Raw genomic sequence first — 18,412 nt, forward strand, 5'->3', positions numbered from 1 at the left:
GGCTTGAGCCCCCACCCATAGCTTCATGTACTAGTAATGCAATATTACACACTGTATTTTTGAAATAGGTCTTCCAGACCCAGTGTGATTTATGCCTGCAGCACACCAGTATTTGGACCAAGGTGCCTAGTAGCTACAGACATGCTTTCTAGGGACAGAATGGGCAGAAGGGGTTCTAATCAGGAAGCTCCGAGTCTTCCGTTTATCATATTTTACCTCTCCCTTTCCTGAAAAAGGATTCAATAGTCATGTCAGTGTTCGCAAGTCTGGGTTCAGCAGCTTGAGTGTACCTTTAGAGCAGAGCTGCTCAGCGCCTGATGGGCTCTGTGTGCATTGTGGTACTATACATTGTGCGGCAGTTTCTAATTCATGGGGCCTGACTCCGCAGGAAGTCCATGTCCCATTTGGTATTTGCTGGTTTGGAGGGAGCAGGGAGCCCCACCACAAGCAGACAGGGAGACTCAGGAGACACCAAGAAGAGAGGAGTTGGAGGCTGAGGAGGAGAGGCTCCTGGCTCCACAGAGGCAGCATGCCTGCTGCTTGCATTGTGGGAGAGGGGAGGCATCCTTGAAGTCAGCAGTGCTGAGAGCCTTGTTTCTTTCCTGAACCGCTGTTCCGACAGAGCTGTGGAACTGAAGGCAGGTGCCCAGAGTTAATGTTTAGTGACGGGTGGGTCATGGGTGGAGACTTCTTAGAAGGATGGACTGAGATAAAAGAGATGCTGAGGAAGGGGTGGGTTGGAAGAAGGGTGCTTTTACTCAGTGGCATAGGAGGGGCACTTAATCTGTGGCCTAAGAAAGAAGCTGGGAAAACTGAAGGTAGCAGTATGAAGGAAGAAGAGCCTGGGAGAGAGAACCAGGCCAGGATGCTGGCTGCAGAAGAAAAGGGATTCCATGCCTTAGAGGAAGGAAGTGTGGGACAAACCGGCAGGAAGCACAGGGTGCTGTCCCTTGATATCTCCCCTGACATTGTAGCTAAGAACACCTGATGTGAGGGCAAGAGTGGAGGAAAGTGAACAGAAAATAGATGCTTAAGGGCTACTGTAAAGAAATGCAAAGGAGTCATTGAGGCATGGTGATCAAGTATGTGGCATGTACGTTCCAGCAAAGTCCTAGGGCTTTTCTTACTGTTCCAAGTGCTTATTCCAGTTATAGTCCAGTGTTTGTGTCTTCTGAGATAAACCATTGTTTCCAGTGTTGATATATCTGTCCTCATGGTCTACAGTGTATTGGACACTAATGTTATCCAAACAGACTCAGTCATTATGCATACTTTAATGACTTTTAGAACAGGTGTAACAAGCACATTTAACTTCAAACGTAAGAGAATTTATAGAAAAATATGACATGGATAATAGTGATGGAATGTGGATGTGTGAAAAATTCCTGAATGCAGAGTTCACCATCCATGGCTCACACTCTAATCCTAGCTTCTTAGGAGGCTGAGATCTGAGGATTGCAGTTCAGTGCCAGCCCAGGCAGAAATATTCATAAGACTCTTATCTCCAATTAATCAGCAAAAGCTGGAAGTGGTGGTGTGGCTCAAGTGGTAGAACACAAGACCAGGAATTTAAGCCCCAGTATTAGCACATGCGTGTGTGCGCGCGTGTGCACACACACACACACTTCTAAATACAGAGCCGAATGGCTGAAGTTTGTAAGACATTCAGTAAAAGGTGGGCTAACCCTAGAATGGGTTCTCATTGCTTCTGTCAGTCACCCAGCCATAGCCAGGGCCACCAATGACATCACAGGCAGCACCTAGCCCTCCATCTGTCCTCTGTGAGTGCCCCGGTAGCCTTCCCAATCCATCACATTTGCCATTTTGAACTTCTCTCTAGCACCACACATTACCTACTGAAATCAGTTTTTTAACCTAATGTCCATATGTTTAGAAAGTAGAAAAGCTGTCTTTAGTAAAACTAACAATATATTATCAAAATTCAAAGAAAACCAGGAAAAGAAATTGACTTTAAAAATCAATCTAGGGCTGGAGGTGTTGCTTAGTTTGTAGAGCACTTACCTAGCATATGTGAGGTCCTGGGTCACAGTACCACACCACACGTGTACATGTGGGCACACACATGCACACACACAGTGTGATCCTTGTGTTCTTCATCTGTCACAAAATTCCCAAGGCTCTGCTCTAAGTAGATCTCCTGCTCCCCTTGCAGAACACAGCCGCAAGGGACTATCTACACTTCCTAAGCATCTAACTAGTTAACCAGTGGTCCCTTTATTAGTTAGTTGGCCATTGGAACTCCTACAACCAATTGAAACTCAGTGTGATACAAAATTCTGTGTTGGTTTGACCTGTCAGATGCCAGCCCAACCCCTTGGCTTTCCACAGATTTCATTTGGCAGTAGCTGCTGTGTTTGCGTTTTGTCTGAGGAACTTCCTGAGGTGGTGCCTTGTGTCCATCCCTACACACAGGCAGGCCCTCGGGACTTGAGCGATTCTGCAGTATGTCATATCACAGCCTGGCTTCTAGTTCAGCTCTCATGTGCCTGTAAGTTGGTTCAAAGTGAATGCAGTGTGTCTTCATGACTTCCCTTCAGGTCGTTTGTGACCTGGGCTTTTTTGTTCCAGCAGGTTAACACTGTGGTCTTGCTAGAAATCTGCAAGTCCTGGAAACTTCTGTGGGGTTTTTTGCGGGGGGAAGTGGGGAGTGGGTTTGGGTGGGGTTTTTTTCTTTCTTTCTTTTTTCTTTCCTTTGAGAAGTCTGAAAGCATGTTTCTCTACATCTTTTCAAAACATAACTGAAATTAAGAAATACATTTGGCATCCCCAAATACAGGTAATACTAAAACAACAACCAAGTCCTTACCAGAGCTGTGCGCATGTCAGAGTCCACTTAGTTACTTCTTTTTTGAATGGGCCTGATTGATGATGAACCAGGGTGACTCAAGATCTGCAGTTGGAAAATGCTCGTCTCAAGCATTTGATTCATTTAATCATTTCAATAATCTCAAAAATGCCTTGGAGGGTGAAATTCTAACCTGCTCAAGGCCATTTTTTTTTTAATCCTTCATTCTCTCACTGTTACTCAGAAATCAGGAGCACGCCGAAATGTCACAGACCTTGCTAACTTGCTGCCTGGCCCACTGAGTGGCATCACAATGCCAGCTCTCCGCATTTGTGTGGCGCTCTTTTAAAGCAAGGATGTTCTTTCAAAGCAGCATTTGTCAACCCAGCCCATCTGCTGAGAAACGTCTTTCCACAAAGACAAGTGCAGAAGTATTTTATGCTCTCTGCTGTCTTTCCGCAGGGTGTGCTGATCTCCAAGCCCTGGACACAATGCAGCCAGCAGAGAGGAAGAGACAGGGCTACATTCATGAGCTGATCCAGACCGAAGAGCGGTACATGGACGATCTGCAGCTCGTGATCGAGGTGAGGGGCTGTCACTGACCGGCTCTGCAGCTGTTTTCTTCAGGTGCCAGCGCCACACTGCTCCCCCTTGGCAGCAAAGGGAGGCAACACTCTGGCTTGGGGGATTGAACCCTGGGCTTCCAGCACAATAGGCATGCATTTTACCACTGAGCAAGACACCCAGCTGAACATGGAGTTCGAGCCAACCATGACAGGGGCTCTCACAGGCTCAGAATGCTGCTCTGCCCACTGGGTGGAAAAGCACGGAGGAAGGTGTCTTCCTCAGCTGAGCCCATTCAGAGTAAAGAGACAAACAAAGCTTAGGAATGCCTTATCTGGATGCAGTAGAGTTCCTCAAGGAAAGACAAAGGCACAGAGTGGACATACAAGCCCCAAAGCCCACTTCGCTTCAGATTTTTGTTTTACCCCTACTGAGATTCAGAGCCTCATGCTCTTGTTTAACTTTTTCCACTCAAAGCTGATGCTTTTACCCCTTGAGCCATACCTCCATTTCCAACATTTTACTAGTTACTTGTAGATGAGAGTCTCACAGACTTTCCTGTCCAGGTTGGCTTCAAATCATGATCTTCAGATCTCAGCCTCCCTTGTAGCTGGAATTAAAGACATGTGCCACTCGTGCCTGACCTTGACTTCAGACTTTTACCGAACTGTATTTACATGGCAGTTTGAAACCTGCTCAACTTTGCAAGGTAATGGTGAAGCCAGGGAAGTGCTCGCCTACTATTTCCATCCCTTTGGAAAAACAAACCTGAACAAGTATAGAATTGTGCTCAAGTACAGAAAATAGATGAAAGAAGAGATTTCTGTTCTCAGGAAGTTCCCAGTCCTTCTGGAGACAGAGTAAGGTTCAATAGGAGCTGGAGCCCAAAGGAGGGACCAGCCTCTAGCAGGAAGGGCTCTCCCAGCTCTGCAGACAAGAAAGAGTCCACTCTGCCAGGAGGAGGAAGCAGAAGTGGAAGACATGTACAGAGCATCGGGAGTGTAGATCTCCGGTGGGGATGGAGTGTCAGGGGCCTGAGGGCCCTTGGTGAGGTTGGCTGGGTTCACATCTCACCCGCTATGAGCCTTGTAAGAACTTTGTTTTGTGTCTTATCAGACAAGGCAGTGAGGAGCCTTTGAGAAGTTTTGGTTTAGTTGCTGTTTTTTTGTTCTTTATGTGATATTGGAATGGAGCTCTGGACCTCACAGTTATGAATTGCTCCACAACTTGAGCCACATCTCCCACCCCACAGAAAGTCTTAGTATGAAGCAAATATCACTGGTATTTTTTAATGATCACATATAAGCAGAGTTGTTACACATGGTAACTACTTTCTTAATGTTTTTTAAGCCAGTTCCTGGTGATAGATCATTTGTGGAAACTTGGACTTAAAAAAAGAGCCAAATCTCTTAGCTACTCAGCAGGCTGAGATCTGAGGATTTCAAACCCAGCCCATGAGGGCCTTATATCCAATTAATCTATCAAAAAAGCTGGGAAGCAGAACTGTGGCTCAAGTGGTAGCATGCCAATCTTGCATGAGAAAGCTAAGGGATAGTGAGTGCCCAGGCCCTGAGTTCAAGCCCTGGTACCGGCACCAAAAAAAGGAATAAATAGAGTTGGGTTTTAGTTTTAGCTTTTTAAATTCTAGCTTTATGACCTTAAGCAAACTATTCTATGAGTCTTTATTTCTTCATGGGTCAATTGGAACTAATACCTGAGTCTCTGCCACTCTGTTGTATTTGAAGTCAAGCCTGCATGTGTGCACGTGCAACCCCACACAGAGACACAGTGTTGTTCTGCCTCAGCCAGCCACCCTCTGCAGTGCACATCTGCCTGGGCTGGTGTGGAGGCAGCCAGAGCCGTCACTGTTTCCTCACTGAACTTCTCCCATCGGAGAACACTGAAGCACTCAGCCTGACGACAACCCAGCTCAGCTCTGCAAGCTCTTGTGTGCAGGTGCTTTGTGCGCTACGTCTGGCTGGCCTTCATAACAAGTCTGGGAGGTAGCTAGGAGATCTTTGCTCATTGAGAAAATGATGGTCTCAGTCTTTAGAACCAGCCTTAACAGGAAATAGCAAATAGCCATTTGCCCAAATAGCAAACAGCAGGGAAATGATGCAGTTGAAAATGTGAATGTGATAAGTATGCTTATTAGAAATATCACAGTCTTGCTAGTTATATGAAGATGTTGTCGGCATTAGAGCACACACAGGCTGTATATCTATGCTTGAGCTAATTTCTTCCATGTTTTGAACTTAGGTTTTTCAGAAACGAATGGTGGAGTCGGGCTTTCTCACTGAGGGAGAGATGGCCTTGATTTTTGTGAACTGGAAGGAGCTCATCATGTCCAACACGAAGCTGCTAAAGTGAGTTGTGGCCGACACCGATGGCTGTAGCTACTCCGATGTCCTGTGCAGTCCCCGCAGGGGCTCCACAGCAAAGGAACTTCCCACTATTTTCTGCTCTCTTTAATTCCGTCAAAGCCTATATTTATGGGCTTTATATTCTGTAATCTTATAAAATGTCTGGTAATTGTAAAATACATAATTATTGAGGAAAAGTAAAGAAATGGGACACAGAAAATGCGTGAAAGGGAGAAATCACTGAACAGAGCATGGATTCGTGTGTGATTCCGAGGCATGCGCCTTGCTGGCTCTGATAGGAGGGGAGCAGGAAACACAGGAGGCGCTACAGCTCACAGGCAGATGTCACTGCCCAGTTTGTAGCCTGCTAAGTCCTCATGTGCACTTCCAGTCCTGGGGGGCCTTTTTGTCCTTTATACCCCTGAGGACCAAGTCCCAGAGCCAGATGTGCAGTCCCAGCCCTGCCTGGAGTGCAGCCCTCCACACCCTCCCCTCAGGACTCTATTGCCCCCACCCGTTAACCATAGAGAATTGCATTCTGGGTTCAACTGAGAACAAGTTAATCTTTCAGAAGAAATTTGCTAAGAAACGAAGGTGAAACCAAAACCATTCTGAAGAACCCAGAAGCACCCAAGTCTATAGACGTCATTTTCTTCTTATTGGCCAGCAGAGCTTTAGGCCCACCTTGCTTCCTCTTCCTTTTCCTCGCATTGTCAATTTCTTCAGTAATGTATTGGGTGTCATTGCCTTTGGCAGGCTCGGGCATTCATCCATTCCTTATCAGGGGCATTCCCTGAGAAACAGAGCAAGAGTATATTGTTTGCAGGGCTTTGCGGGTACGGAAGAAGACTGGGGGTGAAAAGATGCCTGTGCAGATGATTGGGGACATCCTGGCGGCCGAGCTGTCCCACATGCAGGCCTACATCCGGTTCTGCAGCTGCCAGCTTAATGGGGCATCTCTGTTACAGCAGAAGACCGATGAAGACACAGACTTCAAGGACTTTTTAAAGGTAACTTCATTCTGAGCCCCACAGGCATCTCTGCCAGGTTTGCAGGCATGCTGGCCCCTTCTGAGGCCGAGGACAGCATCATACACTTTCCACAAGAAACTTAAGCAGAGAAGGGGTTGCTATTGGCTTCCAAAGGAAGCACAAACATGGCTGACAGTTCTCTGCTAGCTGTGGATTTCTTTTCAGGTATACATGACTTTTCTTGATACGGAATCATGATTTTACCCATTGAATAACAGAGTGGTGCTTGAGTTGTTGTTTTTTTTTAAGTAAACTTACTTATCAGCTACTTTATTTTTCCAGAGATATATTCAGAATGTCACTGTCTTAACTCTCACTTTATTTAGTAGCTATCTTATTCAAGACAAAACATGAAGTAGCTTACTTAAAATGTATAAAATACACCAACGTAAAATTAAATTTAAAAATGAACAAACTGAAACAAAAGGAATAAAAGCTGATAGCTAGAAATAGGATAATGTATAAAAGGCTAAACTGTGATTCCGCATGTATAGGAAACATGTGCAGAGATGTCATTGAAGATCCCAGAAGCCAATGGGAAGAGGAAATTGAACACCTTTGTGCAACTATTTTAAGATAATTTTTTAAAAAGGAAGAGAAAATAATCAGTTCCATGATGCCAGACAAAAATTAAACACAAAAAGTAAAGCCGGAACTATAAAATGCAATCACAAATCCCCAACTTCCTTAAGGTGACAGAGCACTGATCTTCAAACAGCTGGCTTTTATAATAGAACGTCTCATTTTGAAGCCACATGTGGCGGCCCACATCTGTAATTCAAAGAAGCAGAGAAAGAATGGTCCTGAATTTAAGGCTGGCCTGGTCAACATAAAGAGGCCCTGCCAAAAAATAAATAAAGCTGGGGTATAGCTCAGTGGTAGGATACTTGCCTAGCAAGCACAAGATCCTAGGTCTACCCTCCCCACCACTGCAGGGGAGGAAAAGGCAAGGTCTAACAGTAAACGGTATCCCAAAGTGTTTCTTTTTAAATCTGAGAAAATATAAAAGTAAAAGCATGAAAATGCCTGCTTTAACAACAAATGCCAGAGGGGGTGCGGGGAAAGAGGAACCCTTCTCCATTGTTGGTGGGAGTGCAAATTAGTACAACCACTTTGGAGAATAGTATGGAGGTTTCTCAAAAAGCTCAATATAGACCTACCCTATGACCCAGCCATACCACTCCTAGGCATCTATCCTAAACAGCAGGCCCCAAGATATCAAAAAGACATTTGCACTTCCATGTTTATCGCTGCACAATTCACAGTAGCCAAAATATGGAATCAGCCCAGATGCCCCTCCACAGATGAATGGATCAAAAAATATGGTACCTATACACAATGGAATACTACATAGCGACTAGGAATGGTGAAATATTGTTATTTGCAGGGAAATGGTCAGAACTTGAACAAATAATGTTGAGCGAGACAAGCCTAGAACACAGAAGACAAAGGGGCATGATCTCCCTGATATATGACTGTTAAGATGGGGTGACAGAGAGACAGTAGAGACCAGGTCTGTGAAACCAAAAACTGCTTGTCAAATGGTATTTCCCACAGGATTGGGTCAGCAACCCAACATTATGTAACTAAAACCAAACAACTACTCAACATATAAAGGTCAAAAATAGACCTCTCAGTGAATCACAATAGCTCAAAAGCTATGTATGTACGTTCATATAAGACTACTGTCGACATATTGTCTAATGTCAACATTGCATTTAAAGACCTAGGCGAATTTTCTTGGGCGTGGCCACGTGGCTACTGTATATGTTCTTGATACATTGTATATTGTATATATGTCTACCTGACCTAGGGAAGGGAAAGAAAAACAGGGTGTAAGATATCACAAGAGGGGCTGGGGATATAGCCTAGTGGCAAGAGTGCCTGCCTCGGATACACGAGGCCCTAGGTTCGATTCCCCAGCACCACATATACAGAAAATGGCCAGAAGCGGCGCTGTGGCTCAAGTGGCAGAGTGCTAGCCTTGAGCGGGAAGAAGCCAGGGACAGTGCTCAGGCCCTGAGTCCAAGGCCCAGGACTGGCCAAAAAAAAAAAAAAAAAAAAAAAGAAGAAAAAAAGATATCACAAGAAATGTACACACTCCCCTACTATGTAACTGTACCCTTTTTGCACAACACATTGTCAAAAAAATTTTGTTTAATTAATAAATAAATTACAAAAAAAGAAAAAAATTTTAAAAAAAGAAAGAAAATGCCTGCAAAATATGTAATGTAGATCTATCCAGAAACAAGAGGAGAAGCAATTTCCATATGCGATAAAGGGGAAGATGAGAGGGTAAGTGATAGCAAAAGTAGTTTCTGTGACTGAAAATGACAGGCCAGCCCCTGGGGGGCAGAGCCCTGTGAATTTCAGCTTAAGGCAGTGGCTGGGCGTTCCGGCCCGCACCTGCCATCCACAGGAGTGTGAGGCAGCACCAGCAGGAAGATCACAGCCCACGCTGGCCAGTAATGAAGTGAGACCCTACCTCAGAAATAACCAAAGCAAGCCAGGCACTGGTGGCTCACCTGTAATCCCAGCTACTCAGGAGGCTGAGATCTGAGGGTTGCAGTTCAAAGCAGGCCTGGGCAGGAAAGTCTGTGAGACTTCCATCTCCATTTACAAAAGGGAGGGGAGGAGAAAGGGAGGAAGGAAGGAAGGGAGGGAGGGAGGGAGGGAGGGAGGGAGGGAGGGAGGGAGGGAGGGAGGGAGGGAGGGAGGGAGGGAGGGAGGGAGGGAGGGAGGGAGGGAGGGAGGGAGGGAGGGAGGGAGGGAGGGAGGGAGGGAGGGAGGGAGGGAGGGAGGGAGGGAGGGAGGGAGGGAGGGAGGGAGGGAGGGAGGGAGGGAGGGAGGGAGGGAGGGAGGGAGGGAGGGAGGGAGGGAGGGAGGGAGGGAGGGAGGGAGGGAGGGAGGGAGGGAGGGAGGGAGGGAGGGAGGGAGGGAGGGAGGGAGGGAGGGAGGGAGGGAGGGAGGGAGGGAGGGGAGATGTGTGGGGCCAGGAATATGGCTTAGTGGTAGAGTGTTTGCCTTCATGCATGAAGCCCTGGCTTCTATTCCTCAGCTCCACATAAACAAGAAAAGCCAGAAGTGGCGCTGTGGCTCAAGTGGCAGAGTGCTAACCTTGAGCAAAAAGAAGCCAGGGACAGTGCTCAGGCCCCGAGTCCAAGCTCCAGGACTGGCAAAAAAAAAAAAAAAAAATGGAGGTGTGGCTTAAATGGTAGAGCACTAGCCTTAAGCAAAAAATAATAATAAAGCAGCTCAGGGACAGTGCCCAGTTCCTGAGTTCAAGCCCCAGGACCAGCACACAAAAAAAATATTGGAATAGCCAAAACAGTAGGGGCTGACACCTTTAATCCTAGATACTCAGGAAGCTGATATCTGGAAGTTTGAAGCCAGCCTGGGCAGAGAAGTCTCAGAGACTCTATGTCCAATTAACCAGCAAAAAGCTAGGCTGGTAGTATGGCTTAAGTGGTGGAACACTAGTTGTGAGTAAGCAAGCAGAGCAAACAAAGACCTGAGTTCAAATCTTGATACTGGCAAGGAACAAAACAAAACAACAGTACAAAAAGAGGACTAAGTGGTAAGTGGGCTGGAAGGGCAGCCAGGAGAAAGATTCTAGAAGCAAGATGGGAAAAAGCTGAGAAGCATCACAAGGCTTGGCTGAGAGATTCTTGCTGTTACCCCGATACATTTCAGATTGTGAGTTATTGAAGTCGAGATGGATAAGGCTGTCACTGGCCGGACTCGGGGCCAGTGGTTCCTCTGTGCTCACCAATGCTGCCATTCCCTCACAAGGCTCGCGATTGTCTTGCAGAAGCTGGCATGCGACCCACGGTGCAAAGGAATGCCCCTTTCCAGCTTCCTGCTGAAGCCCATGCAGAGGATCACCCGCTACCCTCTGCTCATCAGGAGTGTGAGTACCCGCTGCAATGACTTCTCCCTCCCTCTGGGGGAGCCACCCTGTTCCCCGGTCCTCACTGGAGGAAGGCTCTGCAGGGGGGCGGCCGGGCTCACAAGAGCTGCGCCCTTTCTGCTCAAGGCTAGTGCTCTACCACTTTGAGCCACTCTCTTTGTTTCTTTCAGTGATAATGGACCTTAAACTCAAGGCTTTTGTACCTGTTAGACAGGTGTATTTTTTTTTGGCTGGTCGTGGGACTTGAACTCAGGGCCTAAGCACTGTCCCTGAGCTTTTTCCACTCACAGGCTGTACTATGCACCCCAGCTCCACTTCCAGTTTTCTGGTGGTTAATTGGAGATAAGAGTCTTCTGGTCTTTCCTGCCTATGGTGGCTTCAAACTGCAATCCTCAGGTCTCGGCCTCCTGAGTAGCTAGGATTACAGGTGTGAGCCTTGGGTGCCTGCTAAGTGTGTTCTTGAGCTGTGCCCCCAGCCCTTTTTTGCTTTAGTTAAGATGACTGTCCTCCTAGCTACACTTGCTCATTTTTTATCTGGATGACCTCAAACCAAGATTCTCCTAGTCTCTCCCTCCTAAATAAGGGATTACAGACATGAGCCACCGTGTCCAGCCTACCTTTCTTTTTGACATAGACAGAGTAGATATTTTGAGGCATTGTACCTTCTAAGGAGAAGGCAGGTTTTTTCCCCACAAATAATTGTTGACCTGATTTACAGAGGAAAATAGGTATAATATAAGATTATTGCGTTAGGCTGGGTGTGGTGGCATACACCTCTCATCCCATCTACTGGGGAGGGAGAGGTGGGAGGATTGTGGTCTGAGGTCTAGGCAAAAGCTTAAGATCTTATCTGAAAAACAAACTAAAAGCAAAAGGACTGAGGCATGGATCAAGAGGTAAAGCTTTTGCCTAACAAACATAAAACCTAGAGTTCTAGTGCTGTCTTTTATTGACTGCTCTTTGACTTTTGGTCTATTGGCTGAGAGAACTCAGCACAGAGCAAGTCGTGGGTGTGGACATCACATTAACCCATCAATACAGATTTCCAGCTCCTTGCCTGAAAGATTGTCTACCAGGATTCTGAGACACACACGACACTCCACAAAGCCTGGTCAGCGCTCGTAAATGAACACTGATATTCCTACAATGAAATACACCAATGATTACTGAACGTACAGCACATAAATACATCTAGCTCTTCATTCGGGTCAGGTTTGGCGGGCTCTCAGGCTTTCTTGCATGTTGTACTTGTAAACAAACAACTGTGGACCTGACCAACTGGCGTCCAGACAGCCATCGCCTGGAGATGGGCTGCTCGTTCCTGGAGGACCGCACACACCACTGTGCATGGGCCCATTTGTGGCATGAGTATCCTTCAGGACCCTCAAGCTGGTGACATGATCTTACTGTTATGTTTCTGTGCAGGGAGTCACTGATTTTGTCAGATTTCTCAAAAGGACCAGTGACCCCAAAGTGTTCTAAATAATTGCTGTTCCAGAAGTTAACACGTTTGTCAAAATGGCCGCCAGTCTGTAAGAGTGAATGTCAGGCAGTAACAGAGTCATCCTTACCCAGTTCCCTAGGTACCACCTAGTTACTTGTTCCTGCCTTCCACTTCCTCCACCAAGGACTGTGGGAGTTGAGGCTCTTGAGGGCACGCCTCTCTGTGGCGTGCATCCCACCTGTGTGGGCCCCCGCGGGGAGGCTGCGTGGTGAGGGACTGGGTGGTGGGAGGGGCAGGACACGCTGCGTGATGCTGCCTACTTTGCAGATCCTGGAGAATACCTCACCCAGCCACGTGGACTTCCCCTCCCTCAAGCTGGCCCTGGAGCGGGCTGAGGAGCTGTGCTCACAAGTGAACGAGGGAGTTCGGGAGAAGGAGAATTCAGACCGGCTGGAGTGGATCCAGGCCCACGTCCAGTGCGAAGGTCTCGCAGAGGTGAGGCGGCGTGCCCAGCCCGGGTGGGGGTGGTCCGCAGCTCACCGGAGCCCGCACACTCTGCATCCGCCCCTACCTCTCCTAACTGTCATTTAAACGGTTCTCAGTGCTTTGGTTTCAAGTGGCAGAATCAATATTCTGTGGGTAGAGGTATAGATCTGAATATTGCAGCCACCTTCCTACCTAGAAAGTTCCCCACAGTACCCTCAGGCCCGGGGAACTGCAACTGTTGGGATGGCTTGTGCTGAGACTCATAAGATGGCATTTGCTTCCTCTCCAAGCAACTTATTTTCAACTCCCTCACCAACTGCCTGGGGCCCCGGAAGCTTCTGCACAGTGGCAAGTTGTACAAAACCAAGAGCAATAAGGAGCTGCACGGGTTCCTCTTCAACGACTTCCTGCTCCTCACCTACATGGTCAAGCAGTTCGCGGTTTCCTCTGGCTCAGACAAACTCTTCAGTGCCAAGTCCAATGCTCAGTTCAAAATGTATAAAACGGTGAGTGCCGCACGGCCAGCCCCGCACACGGCCTCCCGGGGGCCCGTCCCTGAGCCCCTGCCTCCCCCGGAGCCTGCCCGGCCCGGGCCTCCACCTGCTCAGGCGACTCACTCGCCACTTCCCAAGGAGGAGGCCCGGTGCCCAGGCCCCTCCGCCCACGGCCGGGGATCAGCAGGACGCAGCTTTGGCAAGCGCACACTCAGCCTGAGCCTGACGTGGGCCAGGCGTCACTGTGCACACAACACCCCGCCTTGCCAGCTGAGGACACCGAGCTCCTGCCCCCAGTCATTAGCACCTAATGCACCCTGATATTTACCTTGACTGGGGAAAATGGAGGTCATTTCTATCTTTCTGGGTAAAAGACCTAGACAGACACTAGACCCTTTCCTAGTTCTGCACAGGGCTCTTCAGAGCAAACCGTACCGTCTCAGACATAGGTGAGCGGCGTTGCTGCCCCGCTCACAGTCTGTGTTTTGGCCCTGTTTCTTTCAGCCCATTTTCCTGAATGAAGTATTGGTGAAACTGCCCACAGACCCTTCCAGCGATGAGCCCATCTTCCACATCTCCCACATTGACCGGGTCTACACCCTCCGGACAGACAACATTAATGAGAGGTCAGTCCTGGCCCCGTGTGGCCTCTCCCTCTGCTGTGAACCCCTCTGCCTGCGCCTCCCAGCTGCACCCCTGGCTCCCATCCTCAGTGGGACCTGGTGTCCCTGTGCTTCATCGCACAACCGCCTCTTAGCCCGTTTCCTGCTCGCAGCCCCTCCTCAGTCTGCTCCTTCCCACCTTCCACATGGGCAGTGCAGCACCTCAGTTCCACTGAAATCCCGTCGGCAGCCGCCCTCGGGCAGAGGTCCAGGGCCTTCCTGGGCTGCCCAGCTTTAATCCCTCCCTAAAGCCCTTAGGCCTGCTCCCTTCCACACTGCTGCCTGCCACCTGCCACCAGCCGCGCTTCCCTCTAGGAGAGCTCCCTTTGGGGATTCGCTTGGTGACAGGTGCCTCCAATGGCAAGGCCAGGGGACACTGCTGCTCCCATGCACATGGTTCTCTGGGTACCAGCCCGTGGTGCTGACTTGTCACTGAGGTGCCTAAAGCAGTCAGGAACTGTCTGGAAATTCTCAGCGCGGTGTTCTCATCTTGCGCTTGAATTAAGAAACTCGCTAAAGCCAAGGTTAGCCAGAGAAGGCAGCAGGCCTGGAGCAGTGGCTGTGCACTGTGGGTGTGGGGGAAGGCCCGTGGCAGGCTCGTGTGCCGCGGGTGTGGGGGAAGGCCCGTGGCAGGCTCGTGTGCCGCGGGTGTGGGGGAAGGCCCGTGGCAGGCTCGTGCGCCGTGGGTGTGGGGGGAAGGCCCGTGGCAGGCTTGTGTGCCGTGGGTGTGGGGGAAGGCCCGTGGCAGGCTCGTGCGCCGCGGGTGTGGGGGAAGGCCCGTGGCAGGCTCGTGCGCCGCGGGTGTGGGGGAAGGCCCGTGGCAGGCTCGTGCGCCGCGGGTGTGGGGGAAGGCCCATGGCACGCTTGGCTTCTCCCGCAGGACAGCCTGGGTCCAGAAGATCAAGGCGGCCTCAGAGCAGTACATCGACACTGAGAAGAAGAAGCGAGAGAAGGCTTACCAAGGTACCCCGTGCGGCCCTGCGCTCCTGCAGGTTGGAGCGGGCGGCTGGGGGGCTGTGAGCAGGGTAGGGTGTGGCCCCAGCCAGGGACACAAGATGCTACTACCCCTGCAGTAAGACCTGTGACAGCCTGCCGTGAGCCCGGCGCCGGCCCCTCTGTGGCGGCCCGCCACACAGCGGGCACCCGGGGCCAGCACAAGGCCTGCTCCACGCTGCACTGCTGCCTGTTCACCCCCGAGCTCACCCCTGCTCAGGAGGCTGAGATCTGAAAACCACAGTTCAAAGTCAGCCTGGACAGAAAAGTTCATGAAACTCTTATCTCCAATTAACTAACAGGAAACCCGAAGTGGTGCTGTGGCTCAAAGTGGTAGAGAGCTAGCCTTGAGCTGAAGCGCTCAGGGACCGTGCCCAGGCCCCCAGTTCAAGCCCCACTCATTTTATACAGTTATGCCATTTATGAAGCATTTTAAGGTTAAAACAAGGATGAATTAAATAGTCCATGTGCTACACTGGCTCCTGTCAGGTGGGGGAGACAGCCATTACATAGAATTTCATACCCAGCAGGCTATAGGGTGCTCCTGAGTCGAGGCTATGGATACACCATGGAGGGAAGGACTCTGGGAAATGGCTGAGGTTGACCTGGATCTTGAAGGATGAGTAGGATGCCAATGGGAAGAGATAGCTGGCAGGTGACACGGCCTGGGAAGAGGCACAGAGGAGCCCGGTGCTGCGTTATTGGATCCAGGGCAGAGGCAGCTGAGGCTCAGTTAGTATTCTGTGAGCACAGGAGTGTAGCCAGTGATAGAGCGTGTTCTTACCAGCCCAAGGCCTTGGGTTCTATTTCTAGCATCCAAAAAAGAAAAAGTATCAAGAAAGCTAGAGTGAGAGGGTCTTACAGCTAGCATCTTCACTGTGCTGTCTGCATTCTCAGAGGAGAAATTAATGCGACTCATCTTTTGTAGCCCGCTCTCAGAAGACTTCAGGTATTGGGCGTCTTATGGTGCATGTTGTTGAAGCGACAGAATTAAAGGCCTGTAAACCAAATGGTAAGTGCTTCTTTCCTTCAGTGATGTGGCATTGCCCTGCTCTTTACTGGGTAACCTGTAGAACACTGACTGATAGGATGCTATTGGTTTAGGTGTTTAAATATTTGCTTGCTATGCATTCATTTGTTTATGGCAGTACTGGCCTCCAGCCCTAGAAGGTTTTTGTTAAAAAGCAGTGTTTCCAGTGCCGTTAAGATGGTCATATGTACAACAGAGGCTTATGCCTGTAATCCTAGCTACTCGGGAGGCTGAAATCTGAGGATCTTAGTTTGAAGCCAGCCCAAGCAGACAAACCCAAGAGATGCGTATTTCTAATTATCCAGTAAAAAGCCAGAAGAGGAGGTATGGCTCAAGTGGTAAAGCACCAGCCTTGATTGAAAAAGCCAAGCAAGTTTAAGCCCTAGTACCCAGCACAAAACCAAACAAAAACGGCGATAGATTATTTCTTGGACCTGCCATCTTGAGTGCTTCTGTATGGGAAAACACAAGTGCACTGCAAGGCACTTGTCGCTCGTGCCAGCAGCTCCCGTGTTAGAGCTTGCAGTCACTCCCAGGCGTGTGATGCCATCAGTATTGGGAATACAAGTCACATGGCCAGACCATGAGCCAGGTGTGGTTCTCCAGGCTGTGGCTCCTGCTGCTGTGGTGAAGAGAAGCAGCTTCACTGTTCCTGCTTCAGCTCCAAGATGGCCCGGTAGCCACTCCCCTGGCCATGTACCTATGTGTATGGCTTGTTTCTGTGTAGGAAAGAGCAATCCATACTGTGAGATCAGCATGGGCTCCCAGAGCTACACCACCAGAACCCTCCAGGACACGCTGAATCCCAAGTGGAACTTTAACTGCCAGTTCTTCATTAAGGATCTTTACCAAGATGTGCTGTGTCTCACTATGTTTGACAGAGACCAGTTTTCTCCAGATGGTAAGTGTCACTTAGCGAGGAGGGCTCGGGTATTTCCAGTTTTCTGGAATCTAGAGTGTGGCTCCAAAGTGCTCAGCTGTGTATAAATGCCTCACCTACGGGAAATGACCCAGACCTGTGTCAGCTCACTTTGCCAGCCAGGGAGTGTCCTTCCTCGGGATGCTGGAGACCTTCGACTCCAGTGAATATCTACACACATGAGTGAACACTGGTTACACTTGATGCCTACAACATTCTCTGACCAGAGAGACTCGAATTCCGAGAGGCAGCTGCTCTCAGGCATTCTTGTCATTATATCTGTATCTACTGACAGCATCAGACATCTATATGACAAAAGTTATTTGTTTTGTGTTTGAAAGTTTTATGAGTCCTGTTTGGGGTACTTTTTAAATAGTTTTATAAAGCATACAGAGTTTTCAGCACTGGTGACTCATACCTATAATCCTAACTACACAGGAGGCTGAGATCTGAGGATTTCAGTTTGAAGCTAGCCCAGGCTGGAAAGTCTGTGAAACTCTTATCTCCAGTTATTATCAAAACGGCCAGAAGTGGTGCTGTGGCTTCAGTGGTAGAGTACTGGCCTTGAGCAAAAAAAGCTCAGTGTGCACAAACCCTAAGTTCAAGCCTCAGGACTGGCATGCGCGGGCGCACGCACACGCACACATACACACACAAAGAATAAAGACGTTCAACCCTCACATGATCTATTCACAGATTTCCTGGGTCGGACTGAAGTTCCAGTGGCCAAAATTCGAACAGAACAGGAAAGCAAAGGCCCTACGACCCGCCGGCTGCTGCTGCATGAGGTCCCCACGGGAGAGGTGTGGGTCCGCTTTGACCTGCAGCTATTTGAACAGAAAACTCTCCTGTAGTGAACTGGTGAGGACAGCACCAGGCAGTCTGCCCGCCAGACCGGGGCTGGACAGTTAATTTCCTGGGGCTGAGGAGCATCACGCGGCGTCCTCCATCACAAAGCCACATGCCAGGGCCCGGATTTCACTGCATACTAAATCGCTAGCAATCTATGCAAACATGATCTTTCCTATGAATGAACCCACAGCGCAGTGCCTTGTACTAGTGTTAACATGCTCAGCTGTGTTAGATGCCAGCGTTTCCATTGTCAGGGCTCTAAAAGTATTATGTGGAAATGAGGCATCACACCTCCAGATGTTACCACTTGGTGAATGTGTCCCCTGTGGAATGGTTTGGTGCCACCAAACTGTTCCATACCACGTGACCTCTGCTAGGTCATAGTACTCAGGAGGTAAAGGGTTGGGATGAAATGCTGCGGCCTCAGCTTGCGAAGCCTGATACTGAAATAACGTCTACTTGTGCACTGAATAAGACAGAAACTTGATCATTTTATTTCTGATTAGATTTTATTATTCTCTGCTATGACAATAGAGTTTGAAATAGAGGGGGGAAAGCTTGATGTACTTTCAATACTGTGAACTCTAATAATGTGGAAAATATTTTTCAACTTTAATTTTCTGAAGTATAAATTATTTATGTAAATCTCATTTCTTGTTTCATAGGACATGCATCTTTAAGCTTTATCATTGCCAATATGTACAGAAAGAGAATAAAAATATAAGTTTATGAATGTAACTTTTTAGTTTAAGTCTTATTTCTTCTTTTTGGGGGGGCGGGGGGGTTGCAAGTCCTGGGGCTTGGACTCAGGGCCTGAGCACTGTCCTTGGCTTCTTTTTGCTCAAGGCTAGCACTCTG

At 48.7% G+C, this 18,412-nt stretch overlaps 1 protein-coding gene across 4 annotated transcripts in view; it reads left to right on the forward strand.

The window, feature by feature from the left end:
• Window positions 1-18,292, forward strand: part of Itsn2 (intersectin 2) — a 120,848-nt gene extending 102,556 nt beyond the window's left edge. For all 4 annotated transcript variants that reach the window (XM_048353326.1, XM_048353322.1, XM_048353324.1 and 1 more), the window contains 11 exons: window positions 3,269-3,390; window positions 5,630-5,736; window positions 6,560-6,743; window positions 10,576-10,674; window positions 12,446-12,613; window positions 12,895-13,110; window positions 13,603-13,724; window positions 14,641-14,723; window positions 15,682-15,765; window positions 16,511-16,684; window positions 17,399-18,292. In XM_048353326.1, the coding sequence (XP_048209283.1) occupies window positions 3,269-3,390; window positions 5,630-5,736; window positions 6,560-6,743; window positions 10,576-10,674; window positions 12,446-12,613; window positions 12,895-13,110; window positions 13,603-13,724; window positions 14,641-14,723; window positions 15,682-15,765; window positions 16,511-16,684; window positions 17,399-17,556 (1,517 nt within the window). In that variant the 3' untranslated portion in view covers window positions 17,557-18,292. The remainder of the gene's footprint in view (window positions 1-3,268; window positions 3,391-5,629; window positions 5,737-6,559; window positions 6,744-10,575; window positions 10,675-12,445; window positions 12,614-12,894; window positions 13,111-13,602; window positions 13,725-14,640; window positions 14,724-15,681; window positions 15,766-16,510; window positions 16,685-17,398) is intronic.
• The last annotated feature ends 120 nt before the right edge of the window (window positions 18,293-18,412 follow it).

Source organism: Perognathus longimembris, chromosome 8 (assembly GCF_023159225.1).
Source record: "Perognathus longimembris pacificus isolate PPM17 chromosome 8, ASM2315922v1, whole genome shotgun sequence".
In the NCBI taxonomy this organism is placed as follows: Eukaryota; Metazoa; Chordata; class Mammalia; order Rodentia; family Heteromyidae; genus Perognathus; species Perognathus longimembris.